The sequence below is a fragment of the Rattus norvegicus genome, chromosome 17, assembly GCF_021556685.1.
Source record: "Rattus norvegicus strain SHRSP/BbbUtx chromosome 17, alternate assembly SHRSP_T2T, whole genome shotgun sequence".
Classification (NCBI taxonomy): Eukaryota; Metazoa; Chordata; class Mammalia; order Rodentia; family Muridae; genus Rattus; species Rattus norvegicus.
This window is the reverse complement of record NC_141550.1, coordinates 52,525,621-52,541,522: the sequence shown is the minus strand read 5'-3', so window position 1 is coordinate 52,541,522 and position 15,902 is coordinate 52,525,621. Positions and strand designations below refer to the sequence as shown.

The following is a 15,902-nucleotide window of genomic DNA, read 5'->3' as shown; positions in this document are numbered from 1 at the left end:
TGAGAATGCTTCACTGAACTGTGTTGTAAAAGTATTTATTTTTGTATATTTATGTGAGAGAAATTACTTAGTTTTCACTTATAAATAAGGCAGCCAAACCTTATTTACACTAGGCTTATCTAATGGTCCGAGGATGAGTGCTTTTATGCAAAATAGTTGGGAGGCCAGAATTAACTTTCACATTGAGTGCACATTTGATGTCCACACTTGAGCAACATGTGGCATCTGTCCAGGATCCAATTTGTATCTGACACATTTACCTCAGAGTGGGCAGCTTCCCTGTGTGACATCTCATGTTTCCCTTAGAGCATCTTTCTTCCTCAGAGATGCAGAGGGTTTGTTGGTGTTGCACTCTTCCCTGCATAGTTTTTAAATACTTGGTTAATTAGCTATGTCATAGTACATGTTAAAATAGGTCGGTTTGGCGATGTTACGACTTCTTCAGTCTGGATTGATTATTGAAAAGTATCTTCATATTCTGGTATAATAATGTGTATTTTCTTGCTCTTAGTTCTAAGTCATGGAAAATTGAAAGCATGTACACTTTCTGTGGTTGTTCTCAACAGCTGGCAGCTTATTAGGAATGTTCATTAGTGTACATGAAATGTTTCTTTTAAATATTAGTACTCTTGTAGCTACACAGTGCCCCTCTCTCACAGTTCTTACGCTCTGTTATTTATACCCTGTGTCCTCTACTCCCATACTAAATCATGACTGGCCCAAACAATTTGAATATTGAAGAAATGAAGGGTGCATCCTTTGAGGCTAGGCCTAAAAAAGTATTAAAAAAAGCTTCACCTGGTTCTCAGAGTCATGCACTGTGGGAGAAGCTGAATACCTTTGAGGTGCTCAGGGAGTTCAGGAAAAGGCCCATGAGCAAAGAAATACATTTTCCCACCTTGCCTACCATTGCATGAGGCTCGTGCCTTCTTTTCTTAGAATTTCATTTATGAGCATAATGAATTTTCATCATATCCCTTTCCTCTTCACACTTCCACTCCCTTTCCCATCCCTCTCTCAAATTTATGACTTTTTCATTCTCATATATTTATATAAAACCAACTGAGTATGATTAGTATTGTCCATAGTATGGGGGCATAGGGCTGGCTTCTTGGGCATGAACTTACCAGACAGCTTGCTCTTGAAGAGAACTGACTCTCCCTATCAATTGTTATCAACTGCTTGTGGCTCTTCCAATCAGGGCTGAGTCTCATGAGCTGTCTTCCATTCGAGCTAGAGCAATAACTGGTGTGGTCTTTTATAGGCAATTGTGTTGCTGAGAGTTCATTGACACCATATCCATGCCATGTCCAGATGAGACTGTATTGCTTAAGGTCTTCTGGGTCTTAGAATTTTCTGTACCTTTTCCTGAGATATTTCTGGAGCCCTGGGGATAGGGTTACATGGGCAGTCAACATTTGCTCATTCTCTGCATTTTGACTGGTTGGAGTTTGCTGTAGTAATGCTCTATTTGGTAGGAAAAGACGAGCTTTGATGTTGGTGGCTCAGAGCTGCACTTAGCTTTGGATATCAAGTATTTACAAGGTAGTTGGGGACTATATCAAATTAGTAAATTGGAGTAGTAGGTTTTCTTCTAGAGAGTGTGATAGAGGACTGTTAACTTTTATAGGTAGCCTGGATTTATTGATTTGTGGTTGTTATCAATACTGATTGCCAATATTAGTCATTAACTAGGTGGATGGAGAAAAATCTTAGATACTGTACCACACACAGTAAGGTCAAATATACAGTTACTTATAATATAATAGTGATTTCTTTTTTTTTTTTTTCTTTTTTTCGGAGCTGGGGACCGAACCCAGGGCCTTGCGCTTGCTAGGCAAGTGCTCTACCGCTGAGCTAAATCCCCAACCCCATAATAGTGATTTCTAATATTCATGTTTTCAACTTCCGAATTTATTTTATCAGTGAAATTATATATGTAATTGGCAAAAAGAAACAGCGATATTAAGTTATATCTATAGTTATAGTTTTTAACAATGAATGAAAGGGCTATCTCTTGAGAAGTATATTCTGAATCATTCAGAACAGAGCCACAATAATTACACCTTTGTATTTCATTCAGGAAGAGAGTGAAGAGGAACCCAAACTGAAGTATGAAAGGCTTTCTAATGGGGTGACAGAGATTCTTCAGAAAGATGCAGCAAGCTGTATGACGGTCCATGACAAGGTAATGAGCATTTTAAGACTATTGCAGATGCCTAACATCTATATTGCTTATATTATAGAAGTGGAGGCCATGGTTCTCTTTTTCCCAGTAAGCAGGGAAGTCTTAGTGAGTGAGTCTTAGACCTTCCAAACATGGCAGATCCCCACCTCTTCTTTGGATTTATGCTCTTTTGTTCATTCTACAGATAACCTCTCACCTAATGCCTTTTGCTTCAGATTATATTCCTTTATACACAGATCCCTATATTCACTCAACACTTTAATGATAATGTCTACTCTTGTTTGAACCATAAATTCCTCGTTGTGAGTCTTCTGCCTTCTTTGGCTGTCAGGCCATGGTTGCTGACCCCTAGCTAACTCTCTGATCTTCTTCACTGATGAAGATTGACCTGGAAGTTCTTCAAATTCACTTCCATTGTACTTCACCTCCTTATGGTTATCTTAGTCACCATATCCTATTGTGTGAAGAAGCACCATGACCAAGGCAACTCTTATAAAGGAAAGCATTTAATTGGGGACTGGTTTACAGTTTCAGAGGCATAGTCCATTATTATCGTGGCAAAGAGCATAGTGGCAAGAAGCGGTGATGCTGGAGAAGTAGCTTAGAGCTACATCCTGAGTCCCAAGCAAGAGATAGAGCCTATCCTGGCATGGGCTTTTGAAACCCCCCAGCCCACTTCCCAGTGACACATTTTATCCAACAAGGCTACATCTCCCAATCCTTCTAATCCTTTCAATTAGTGCTATTTCTTGGTGACTAAATAGGAGCCTATGAGGTCAGGGATTGAGAGTATTCTTATTCAAACCACAGTGGTGCATCTCCCACTGCTATGGTGTGTGCTATGGATAATTTTAGTAACTTGAATTTGATGATCTTTGGTCTCTGCATACTGTCTTCAAATTTTGGTGTTCATTTTCACACAAAGATCATTCCTCATTATGGAGTCCCAATCTTTGTTTCCTGTCCTCTGAAACTGTTAATTATCTATTAGTTTTCCTTATTCTGCACTTGGTACGTGGGGGGACTATTCTTGTTTTTCTGTCTAGATTCTTCTTCCTCTTGGTTGCAGTGTGTGGTGTTGAAAATATAGAACTTTACAGATCCTTGTATAATTTCCATCATCTAAATAAAGGCTAAGGTCTTCAGTGTGGCATGTGAGCCACTCTAGGATCCTCCTGCTATGTGTAATTGAGCTACTCTCTCACTAATCTTTGCTGTGGGCATGGGACTGTGGTGGCAGTGTTTGTCCTATTCTGCCATCAGCTTATGTGCTAGATTCTTCTCCTCCTGAGCTTCTAGTAGTTCACATTCATCATTTCTCCCCGAAACTGTTGCACATACTGTGATCTAGTCTGCTTTCTTTCACATTTGTTCTCTTCCTAGCCCTTTTGCTAGGGTGGACCTCCAGGAACTCTGATCTTATCATGCAGTCATGTCCCTGGAAACTTGTTGATTCCAGATATCTTAATGAATTGTACCTGTCCACCCTGCTCCCTCTACTTTCCACCCTTCATCCCTGTGTACTTATTTGGTGCTCCTTGTCAGCCTTTCCAGCTCTGCCACCTGCCCTTTCTCTTGGGCACGAATCACTTGGGTCTTTCATCTGTGTAAAGCTGCTTATAATTTCATGTCTCTTGTTATAGAACTTCATGCTGTTGAGCAAGTTTTTTCTGCTCTACCCATCTGTGTTTGCTTTCTAATCCTTCCTTCCTTCCATGTTTATCATACTAACTCTTCGTATTTCTGTGGGTCTTAGAATACTCTTCGTATTCTGTGTGCCATTTTAAACATGGTCTTTAAATTGAATTGCAATTGCTTGTTTTTATATTTATTTTCTTCTGTGTAGCAAAATCTTTACATTGTGTTAGCTCATGTTTTAAGTACATTATACATCTTTTTTTGTGCTTGTTGAATGTTCATTTGAATACATGAAACGGAGAGCATGCTTATCCTTTAGTTAACACCATACATAACCAATTGGCCAGAGAGCCTGAGAGTTGGGAAGAATTGTCAGTGCTGACATTTAGACCATAGGCTTTCAGCTGAGGTTTGTATTTTATATTAAGAGGATTCCAATTGAATTGATAGCATTTCATTTTTATTTTGGCTTTGTTTCTGTAGTTCTAGAAAGTGAATGTAGGTTATACTAGGCATGTGCACTGTATCCCAGATGCCTCCTGGGCCCTGCATTTCAGTATTTATTTCTGTCCCTGTCTGCACTTGGTATGTTTCTAATGAAGTCTCATCAGTTCCTGGAACCCGATTCCTCATGTGTAACTGAAGGCTGTCCTAGTAGCTGTACATGGAATATCGGAAACATTGAGAAAGGGCTGAGCAGACGTGCACTGTGCTACCTTTTCTTGGTGATACCAGCACCTGTTCACAACCCATCTACTTCACCTACATGAAGTTCAGTTGTATTCTTAGTGTCCACTCTTTATAAAGCAAGCTGGATTTCTTTAATTAAACAGCAACATTGAAGCTATCCTTATGATTATACATCCTAGATTTTACATATTTTCAGACAAAACAAAACAATAACAAAAACAAAGAACAAGAACAAAAAAAAAAAAAAAACCAAAACAACTCAAACTCTAATACTTAAGCAGCTCAAAGATTTTTAAAAAAATCATTTTCAGAGAATTTGATAAAATGTGTTTTCATTATGTTCACCTCTGTATGTGTTTCTCCAACCCTTCCCATGCCCAGGTCTGTTCCCGTTTCCTCACTGAATTTACTGGCTCTGGCTCTGGCTCTGGCTCTGGCTCTGGCTCTGGCTCTGGCTCTGGCTCTGGCTCTGGCTCTGGCTCTGGCTCTGGCCGGCCCTCCCTCCCTCCCTCCCTCCCTCCCTCCCTCCCTCCCTCCCTCCTTTCTTTCTCTCTCTCTCTCTCTCTCTCTCTCTCTCTCTCTCTCTCTCTCTCTCTCTTTCTTTCTTTCTTTCTTTCTTTCTTTCTTTCTTTATTTCTCTGTCAAAGACCAAATTGTGCTGCCCACATTTCTTGGGTATGTGGCCTTCTACTGGAGAACAGTCAACTTACCAGGGGCTATACTGTTAGAGAAAACTGTCTCTCTCCCAGCAGTTAAGAGTTGTCATCAACCCCGTGACTAGGAGTGGATTATGTGTCCAGCTCCAATGTTCATATTGGGGTGTGATCTGGCTTGGGCTTGCACAAACTTTTTTGCACACTGTTGCAACCAAGTTCAAATGTGCTGTGTTCAGAAGAGAGTGTTTCCTTAAAGTTTTCCACCACCTTTGGCTCTTACACTCTTTCCTTCCCCATTTCTGCAATGATTCATGAACCTTGGCAGGAGGAAGGAGTATAGGTAGAATTCATGTTCCATGAAAGCCAAGCATTCTGTAGATTCTTATTTCCTGTACCTTGACCAACTTGTTTGTTTGTTTTGTATATGAGATAGTATATGTGTATATACAGGCATGAGCGAGCCAGTGTGTGTTATAGAGGTCAGAGGACAACTTGGTTCTCTTCTCATGCCACATGGATCCTAAGGATTAAACTCCTCTGTCTCAGCAGCAAGCACTCTGACCCACTGAGCCCAAAACATTGTGGTTTTTAATGGCTAGAAGGAAAATACAATTGAAGGGTCTGTTCTTATATTCTGTCTTATTGTAGGGAATTTTGTCCTTTGCATTTTTGCTGCATTTTATGTTAATCAAAAGCATTGGCAAAGATTATATGAATTATCCATAATTTCAGTAATTAAATAAATATGATCAGCATATTAAACATTCTTTGGAAGGGCATTTAGTTGCTTAATTCAGCACAGTAGCATTCATTTCCTATTTTAAATGGCTGCATGCTTTTCTAAGCAAAAGATAGCTTGCCATACAAATACCTGTGAATTTTTCATAAATGGTCCAAATTTACCATATCTTAAGATCAAAATTATAAAATCAAAATAATATTTTGTTGTCTATTCCAAATGGTTAAAAACAGTAATTTTGCAAAAAAAAGGAAAAAAAAGAATTAATATGAGTAAAATACCCTGTATTTAAACTCAATTTTTCATAAAATAAAATTAATTATTTTTAAGCGGCCTTTACAGTGATGCCACAGAGTGACATAGTATTACTGCATTTTAAGGATCCAAACTCCCTTAGTTTCCTAGCAAACTAAATGCAGAATTTATGAGGAGAATCGATACTGTGAGATACGTGGGGTGCAGTGAGCTTTTAAGACCCATTCTTTTCCTGCAGAAAGCTGCCAAATGGCATATCGCTTGCCTTTGGTCTGCATTTTATATGGCGTCTCCTATTCAGGAATGGTCAGTATCACTCTGAGATAAAATTACAACCACTTGGGTCCTCTAGTTCTGAGTAGAATGTTCTTGTGCTTTGGGGAAAACACTGCTGCTTGCTTTAAATATTCAGGCTAATTTCCCACCAGAATCCCCTCTTCTCCCTTACTCTTGCAGCGCCCAAGCCTTCTGTTTGCAGCAGGCTTGCTGTCTGCCCTGGATGACTAATCGTCATGGCACCTGGTGCATTCAGGCAGGCCTGTGCAGCGGAATCGTCATCCCTAGTTATGTCTGCACACCTGATGTTTTATTAACCAGTATTGATTTTTTTACCCAAGGGACTTTTTTCTTCCTGAAAAAAGGCAACCTTGCAGGAGTGAAAGGCATTGCGGGGATGAATTCCTAATGAACCCCCTTTCCCCTTTTTGTGGTTCCTCTTTAATGTAGCCTTGTATTTTAAGTGCCTGAATTGAAATTTCATTTTTAGCAATTCTATTTTGATAAATCCCTTCAAATCTTGACTTTCTGTAGGTTATTTTTTTAAAGATTGTACTGCTTGACTGAAACGCTTAGCAGTGCCTGTGAATTTGAGCATTTCATTATAGGCTGCAATGAAGCATGCTCACATGCAGTGAAATACAGAGGATTCTGTACTATTTGAGAAAGCTTATAGAAATGAAAAGGAAGAAAAATCTCATGTCGTATTTCAGGTAGTCCTTAAGTTTCTTCTGGCTTGTTTAGGATCAGCTCAGAGGAGTAAAGTCACCGTGGGATGTGTGAACGAGTCTGCTCTCATAAAATGAATATGTAGCCCAGCAGTTGCTAAGTGACAGGAAAGGATTATTTTTGCATTGGAATATAAACATTTATGCTCAGGGTTATGTGGAATCATTTACAGAGATATCCTAAAACTGATATAAGTACATCTGAGGGTTGTTTTGTTTTGTTTTGTTTTTTTAATCCCTCAGTATGGCGTGAATTTTTCCATTCAGAAACTGTACTTTATTGTTTTTAACCATTTTTCCCTCCTCCATTGGCCTGAAACAATGACCCAGATTTTCACATTTACCTTCAATTAGGTAGAGTTTCTTAATCATTTCCTCCGACTTGGGGTTCAACTGTAGCATTGTTGAGCTTTTACTGCTGCATTTTTAATTTACTGCCTCAGCCCATCAGGCATTGTGTACAGAACACACACACACCATTAGTTGTCAGTAGACGAGGGTCCTCATGAGTCATTTTGACAGCTGGGATGCACTATCACGGTAAAATAGGCCTGGTTCTGTCATTTTCCCCAAGCTGGAGCCATGCCTTTTCTAAGGAATGCATATCTTCCAAGATATCGCAGATGTTTATGCACTAAGTGCTTTCACTTTGAAAGCTTTATTAACTGCATACTAATACACAGCATATGATTAATTGACCTTCCATGTTTCTTACAGTTTTTGGCACTGGGCACACACTATGGCAAGGTTTATTTACTGGACGTCCAGGGAAACATCACTCAGAAGTTTGATGTAGTAAGTATACAATATAAAGTAACGTACACGTGAAGTGCCATGCTAAAATCGTGTTTTAACAGTTGGATAGCATAAGAAGAAGATATTAATTATATTTGAGTGCTAAAAATATAAGTCTAAAATTTATAGTATATTCTAAATATTTTGAAGGTGAATTAGAGAAAGAACTCTGTGGTTACAAATATACATATATTTGACTGATGTATATTATATTTGTATAAATTTATATAATTTCAATGTTTTGGTCCATTATAGTCATCTGTTTGACTTTGAATTAAAATATTATATGTATTGTATGTATATTTTCATTGGCAATGTGGAATGTCTAGATCAGTGGTTTTCAACTTGGCTAATGCTGTGACCCATTAAAACAGTTCCTCATGTGACAGTCCCCAATCATAAAATTATTTTTTTTTTTTGCTGTCTCATACTGTTGCTATTGTTAAGAATTTTAATACAAATATCTGATGCTTGGGATATCTGATAAACGAACCACAGGTTGAGAACTGGTCTAATTGAATTGTTATTAAAATAGGATGATCCTGTTTTTATTAGTGAATGATGCTAATATACATGTTCTTAGGATTTGTGGGATCCTTTGTGTGTGAGCCCCTCTTTTATGTCTGAATTGTCTTGCCATTTCATTGAGTTACCGGATGTGATTGGAGCTTTACTGATAGTCTTGGTGGATCAACTTCTCTCTTGTAGAATACACAGTGCAGATATTTTATGTGAATGTTTCTAGACTAACTCGATTGGAACTTTTGGTATCAAGGATGATATCCTTGGATTTGGTATCAAGAAATTTTACATTTGAAGTTCGATTTTAATCTACACCTTAAAGGCATTGGTAACTTCTGTTTTTTTGTTTGACTATGAAAACGTGGGGTGAAAAGATGACTATTTGGGGTGCACAGTTAGTATTTTAAAATTTATTTATTTGTTTTATGTGTGTATGAATATTTTGTCTGCATGCATATTTGTCTACCACCAGTGTCCCTGGTGCATGAGGAAGTCAGAGGAGGAGCTTAGATCTGCTGGAACTAGAGTTGTAGAATGTCGTGAGCCATTATGTACTTCTGGGAACTGAGCCCAGGTGCTATGCAAAAACAGCAAGTTCTCTTGACTGCTGAGCCATTTCATTTGTGGGGTGGGGTGGGGGCATGGCTGATATTACATACAAACAACACCAGCAGACCCTCAGCTCTTGTTGCAAGACTTACCACAGGATATTACAGTTTAGCCAGCATGTGATACAGTAGAGGAAGAGGAATGCAGGGCCCAGAAAGAGAATATACTCATTGTACTGCTCCATCAGGACAACTGTGGGCTTGGCTTGTTTGTCTGTTTGTTTGTTTGTTTTTCTTTTAATTGTCCTTCCTCTTCTAATACTTCAGACACTGGCTGTACATCTTAGCTTTCTAAGCTTTTGGTCTTTCCACTGTTATCTGTTAATATTAAAATGCAGATGAGTAGCTCTCTCTCTCTCTCTCTCTCTCTCTCTCTCTGTGTGTGTGTGTGTGTGTGTGTGTGTGTGTGTGTGTGTGTATGAGGGGTGAACTACACATGCCTTCCCAACTTAAAGAAAAGCTTGCCTTTTTAAAAGTCTTTAACACATGTGTTTGCCTGTGAGATTTATAGTCATATATGTTTGTTCTGTTGCCAGAGTGTACTCAGCATGGACTCTCAGTTCTCTTTCAGTGGCATGTTAAGCTATGTTTTTCATCCACCATTTTTCAGGTTATTAATTATTTCATCTGTAAGATTGTCTGCACTTTTGGGTTTTGACCCTGTCTGACATTTTGAAAAGTAAGTGTCTGCAGTGGTTTTTGTTTTGTTTGTTTTTTGTTGTTTCCTTTCTCTGGTAGATGAGAAGATAATCTGATGATATTTTACTTTATTTGTTTATCGTCTTCAAGAAATTTGATAATCTACCCTGAAAAAGTTAATCGTTTAAGGGTATGGCTTCTTGATGGTTCTTGTCAGATTAGACGTTTTAGTGACAAATTGCAGATGGTCATTATCTTTTGGAAGAAGTCCTAATGTCAGCTTTTTATTTCCTTTTTCTTTGTTTCTGATGTGGCTGATTTGTAGTGCTCAATGTGCACTTGAACTTCTTCAGAGGCGATAGTGCCAGTTTTTACATTGTTCTCTTTTTTTGTTTGTTTGGGTTTTTTTTGTTGTTTTTTTGTTTGTTTGTTTTTGGTTGTTTCCTTTTGTTTTGAGACAAAGTCTCACTCCATAGCTCTCACTCCCATACCCTCTATCTGTATCCTAGAAAGGCCGGACTGGAAGGGCTCTAGCTCCTCCTGAGTGTTGGGGTTGTAGGTGTTAGTTCTGCCCTTGGCCATGGTTGCCATAGTTAATTAAAACCTTTCTTTTCATTAGGAAGTTAGTAAGAGAAAAGCAGAGATTTTAAAAAAAATTAATAAATATCTTTGGTTTGTTTTTTACCTGTAGATAAAAAATAATGTAAACAAGTTAAGATCAGACAAAATAATAATTTATTATACTTGTATGATCTTTCTAACTTTCTTCAAGAAATGTATCTTCAGCCTATTCATTACATTAGTAGTTTTGATTCCAAGAGTGGAATCAGGAAGTCGTGCTGGCTTTTGTTGATTTCCAGGGCTTGGTTGGCACGGGATGGAAGTGGGGACGAATCACTTTAGAGAAATATGTGTAGGTGATTCAGATATTAGAGTCGGGTAGTGCCATTATGCCAGAAGCTATCTAACTTTCTTTTACTATGTAATATAGAAAAAGAAAACTGAACGACTCACTCTGTATTTTAAAAAGGTAATATTACTTCTGCCATTAATAGCTTAAGTCGAATAATGTCCTTGGTGGAATCTACTAAAGCTGAGCCAGGTGCCTGACAACCCAGCTGTCCTGCTTTGAAGAAATCAATTTCCAAGAAAAATGCATGTAGTACATGTGGCCATAAAACTGTAGGTCAGCAATGGTGTAATTCATGATAGCTTCCAAATGGAAGCAACCCAAATGCCCACTGGTATAGAAGTGGATCTGTACATTGTGCTGTGTTCTGAGCAACATAGTACACGCATACAATAGCCAATGAAGCCATATCATCAGTATTACTTTTGAACTCGTGGTTGGCATGTATGATTATTAAACACTGTTATTCTTTCTCTTTAATGTAACATATTCATTTAAAATTTACCACTAGAGTACTTATTTTAAGCAATGATCACATAGTTGTATTATTTCTATTTAAATATTTTAGAGCTTTGTGGCACATCAGAGAGCGGGTTTTATTGTTGTTGCTGTTGTTTAACTGTTAGTAAAACTAGAAAGACTCCATTAGTCAAACCAAACTTCTCTTGTTTATCAAATTTTGTGTTTTTCTTTCTTTATTAAAAATAGAAAATGACAAGGTTTTAGTGTGATGTGTCATGGGAGGAAATGCTGGAGGATTACTTTAGAGAACCATGATTATTGAAGAAAAGGATAACCAAGTAAACAAGGGCTTTAAGCATTTTGTTTTAAGGATTGACAGGGTTTTTAATGTGTTAAGGGTTTTCCTTCTATTCCAGGCAGTTGTCTGTTGGTATTTCTAATTGCTTTTCACTTAGGATTAAATTCACAGGTTCAGGTCTACAGTTGCCAAACTTTGGAACTGCTCATGTTTACACATTAATAAAACCCATCCTCAAAGCCTAACTAGCTTGAAATTATTTTTATTTGCAGGAAAATGGATGGAAATCATCATAGTAACTGAAGTAAGTGAAACTCAGAAAACACATATATAAAAACATATATTGAAGTAGATTCAAAGAAAGAAAAGGACTTGAATGCATAAGGGGGTCTATTTGGGAACAGGAAAGTCACCAGTGGGGAAGGGTAGAGAACAGGACAGGGACAGTGGGGTTGATTGTGTGCAGAGTACATGACAGACTTGTCACAGTGAAACCCTACATTTTAGACAATGAATATGGGCTAATAGAATGCCTTTTTAAATCAAAATGCTATTTTTGATATAATAATTACACACTTTCATCCTTTTCTCTCTCAAACCACCTTCTTATTTATTCCATCCCCTTCTCTCTTTCAAATTCATGGCTTCTTTTTTCTTAGATTGTTTACATATATGTCTATGTATATAAATACACATTATATACACACACACATATATACATATATGTATACATGTGTATAATATGTATATGTATATTCCTAAATACATAATAAAATCCATTCAGTCCATAAGAATGTTATTTATATGTACATGTTTGTATGTACAGTTGGTGTGCTCTTCCGTTCTCATGTTTCTTGGCTGCCTGTAGTTCTTTGTCTAGGGTAGAGCCTCATGAGTGTTTCCCTTCTACACTATCATGTCAAATGGTGTCATCCTTGTTCAGGTCACGTTTGAGCAGCCATGTTGATTAAACTTCATGGATGTACCTTCTCCCAAGAGCTGTAGAACATCTAACAACCACAATACTTATATGATGAGAAGTCATTATATAAGTTATTGGTCAGGATTTTTCAGGAGACTCCCAAAAGATTACAGCCTGTTGCTGTTGCCCTTGGTAGAAGGTAAGTTCCCGTTGCTGAAGACAACCATGATTTTCAAACAAGCTCAAAAGTCCCCAAGCTGGAACTGCCTTGAAAACCTTCCTACTGCGACCTGTATTTATAGTACCAGTGGCACCATCCAATCTTCAAAGGAAGGAAGCAGCCAATAGTCCTATTCAGCTTTGACCCCTAGGAGGCACAACAGCAAGCAGCATGGTATGATAGCCTGAAGGGTGAAGCAGCGGCATGTATACCATGGCAATAACCACCATCCTTCTAATGGGTCTTATAAGACACTCAACAAGAGAGGGATTCTGCTTGGTGCTGGAAACCTGACCAAATTCTTAGGGCAATAAAGTCATGGATCTTGGACAAAAACCTTCAGCTACCAGTTTATTAAACCAGCATAATTTGTAACTACATTCTAAATACTTGTCCTTGTACCCACAGTTAAGTTTAGCTCTTCCTCTTCTTTTAGAAAATGTCTGTTTCCAACAAGATGTATACAGAAAACCCCAACTGATGAAGATATAAATTATGAATCACAGTCACAACTAATACATCCACAACGCAACTCCTGCAGCTGAGGCTCGAGGATCGTTGTGGAAGAAGGGACAGAAATATTCTGAGAACTGGAGGAACAGGAAGTTTCCTTTGAGATTGTGTTTCTCAGAAATGTCAAAACTGTCTCTTGTTCTGCATTCTTATCCCGATAGGAAGAGATGGTGTAGCAATTTCATCTGCATTCCCAGCGTCTCTAGGACGGAGGAAGAAGTTCCTATGACTCAGAAAGCTAAAACTTACAAGGCCCAGGAAACTCATGGAAGAATTACATGACTTATACGTTTTCTCCCTACCAACAAAAACAACACAACAGCAAACATCTTACCATTTGCTGGGGCAAGATTGGTTCTCTTCTCTCAGAAGCCATTTATTGCCTGTAGTTCTTCACTTAGGGGTGGGAACTTGGGAGATTTCCTTAATCCACATTGGTGTTCCAGCTGGTATTGCTACTGTTAAGGTCTTATTTAGGTTAAGAAAATTAGTTAAATACCTAATTAGTATGACTCCAGAAACACTAACATTGCTAGAAGAAAACAGGCAGTACACTGTAAGAAACAATCTAAGAAAGGACTTGATGAATAGAAATCTATTTGCCCAGGAATTACAGCCAAAAGCTGATGAAATGGGACCTTATAACACTAAAACATTTCTAGATCCCAAGGGAAACAAGTGACAGGGATCCTATAGAGTGAGAGAAAAACCTTTGCCAACTATGACTATAATAAAGGGTCAGTTTGTAAAGAACTCCTAAAACAAAGAATCAAGAAACAAATTACAAATGGGCTATAAATCTAAACAGAGTTCAGATTTATTCTTAAAATAAAAAAAAATAAACGTGGCTAAAAAATGTCTCAAAGTGTTTGATACCATACAATTAGAGAGACATAAATGAATATTTGCAGTTATTTGAATTATTTGACATTTATTTAAAATATCCTCTTACCCAGCTGAAAAACACTTGTTGGTGAGGACATGGGGAAAGGGGAGCCCTCATCCACTCTTAGTCAGATTGCACACTCTTAACAGCTTCTCTGGAAGTCAGAGTAAACTATTCTCAAGAAACTAAAACTAGGTCTATGATATGACTCAGCTGTACTACTATCACAATTGCTTCCAGTTGCTGTGATAAAGATCATGATCAAAAGCAACGTCATGAAGAAAAGATTTATTTGCCTTATAAATTACAGTTGATCATCAGGGACATCAAGCCAGAAACTCAAGGCAGGAAGTTGATGGGGGAATTGAAGCAGAGAACATGGAGTTAACTGGATCCTTGGTCAGCTCAGATAATTGCTGGCTTATTCCTCATGGGTTGCTCAACTCCCTTTCTTAACTCTCCCTGTCCCCCTCTAGCCCTAGAAACACCTGCCCAGGGGTGGCATTGACCCAATGTGCTAGGCCCTCCCACATCCATCATCAATCAAGGAAACATGCTACAGACCTTCCTATAGGTAATCTGATAGTCATTTTCTCAGTTACAGTTCTTCTTCCCAGATAATTCTAGCTCGTGTCAATATGACCAGTGAATGAATGAATGAATGAATGAACACAACCATTCTTAGTCTATGCACAACAGCAACCTAGGAAAAGGACCTCACAGAGAATAAAAATTAATAGAAGAAAGGCATTCTAGACCCAAAGGATGTGATGAAAAGCTTAGGAACAAGCATGCACATACACAACTCAGACGATGCCGTGTGATCAAAATGAGAACGTAGAAGCAGCTAGATCTCAGACTGTACAGGTACATCCTGGCCATGCCCAGGCATTAGGCTTTGCCTTCCTCTAAACACTTAACATTGTTATCCTTGCAGAACGGCCCTTCACCTTGACAGTTACAGAGCAGAGGTCAAGTGTATGCTATACTTCCCCATCGTGCTCCCACTCTTATTCTGGGTTGCTCAGTGCCTAGTAAGCATACACTGGTTGATAGGACCATGTTTCAGTCACACCTGTGACGGTAGTTGTCATTTTGTAACCTTTCAGAAGACATCTAGGAGTCAGCTCTTAATCGCCTGTGTATCATTTAGTTTTAAGTTTCTCAGTTTTTAGGATCAGATATTTTTCTATTGCAATCTGCTATAGAAGGAATTGTGTCTCCTTATTAATTTATATTTTGAAGCTTTAATGCTCACTGTAATAAGGTTGGGAAAGAGACCTGAGAGAAGTGATTAGACTTAGGTAAGGCTGTGCAGGAAGGGATTAGAACTGAGAAATCTGCTGTATGAGTTGCCCTGACCATAATATTTTCCTAGGGTACATCTGGCTGACTGGTATGAGATGTGGACTTTCAGCATTGCTTTTGAAATTAATTTCTTTTGGAAATTAATCTTGCAGATTTTTTTAATCAACTTTACAGAAACCTAGACATATCTGTGAAGAGGGTGTCTCAATTGAAGACGTACCTCCATCAGACTGGCCTGTAGGAAGTCTGTGGGGGCTTTTTCTTGATGAATGGTGATGTGGGAGGGTCTACCTCACTGTGGATGGGTCCTCCTTTCCTCCACAGGTGATTCTTGTAAAGGAAACAAGCTAAGCAAGTCATTGAAAGCCGTAAGTAGTATGTTTATGGCTTTGGCTTCAGTTCGTTCTTTGAGTTTCTGCTCCAACTTCTCAATGATTGACTGTGGTATGGAAATGCAAAATAATATAAATACTTTCCTTCCCCACATTGGTTTTGGTTACTAGCCAAAATAGTGTTTTTGAGAATTTCATGTATGATTATTGTATCATTTCCTTTCCTCCTCTCGATCCTACCCCACACTCCCTCTCCAGATCAAGTCCTCTCTTTCCTATTTATTGTTACACACATGTAAGCCCAGGTACATATACCC

At 38.3% G+C, this 15,902-nt stretch overlaps 1 protein-coding gene across 2 annotated transcripts in view; it reads left to right on the top strand.

Moving 5' to 3' along the window:
- Positions 1-15,902, top strand: part of Vps41 (VPS41 subunit of HOPS complex) — a 157,872-nt gene that overhangs the window by 18,215 nt on the left and 123,755 nt on the right. The window contains exons 3-4 of one of the 2 annotated variants that reach the window (XM_087590677.1): positions 2,084-2,248; positions 7,854-7,965. Coding sequence is in view for 1 of the 2 variants with exons in the window: in NM_001399318.1 (NP_001386247.1) it covers positions 2,084-2,188; positions 7,888-7,965 (183 nt within the window). In the remaining variant the exon portion in view is untranslated. The remainder of the gene's footprint in view (positions 1-2,083; positions 2,249-7,853; positions 7,966-15,902) is intronic. The other variant, NM_001399318.1, reaches the window with a different exon arrangement.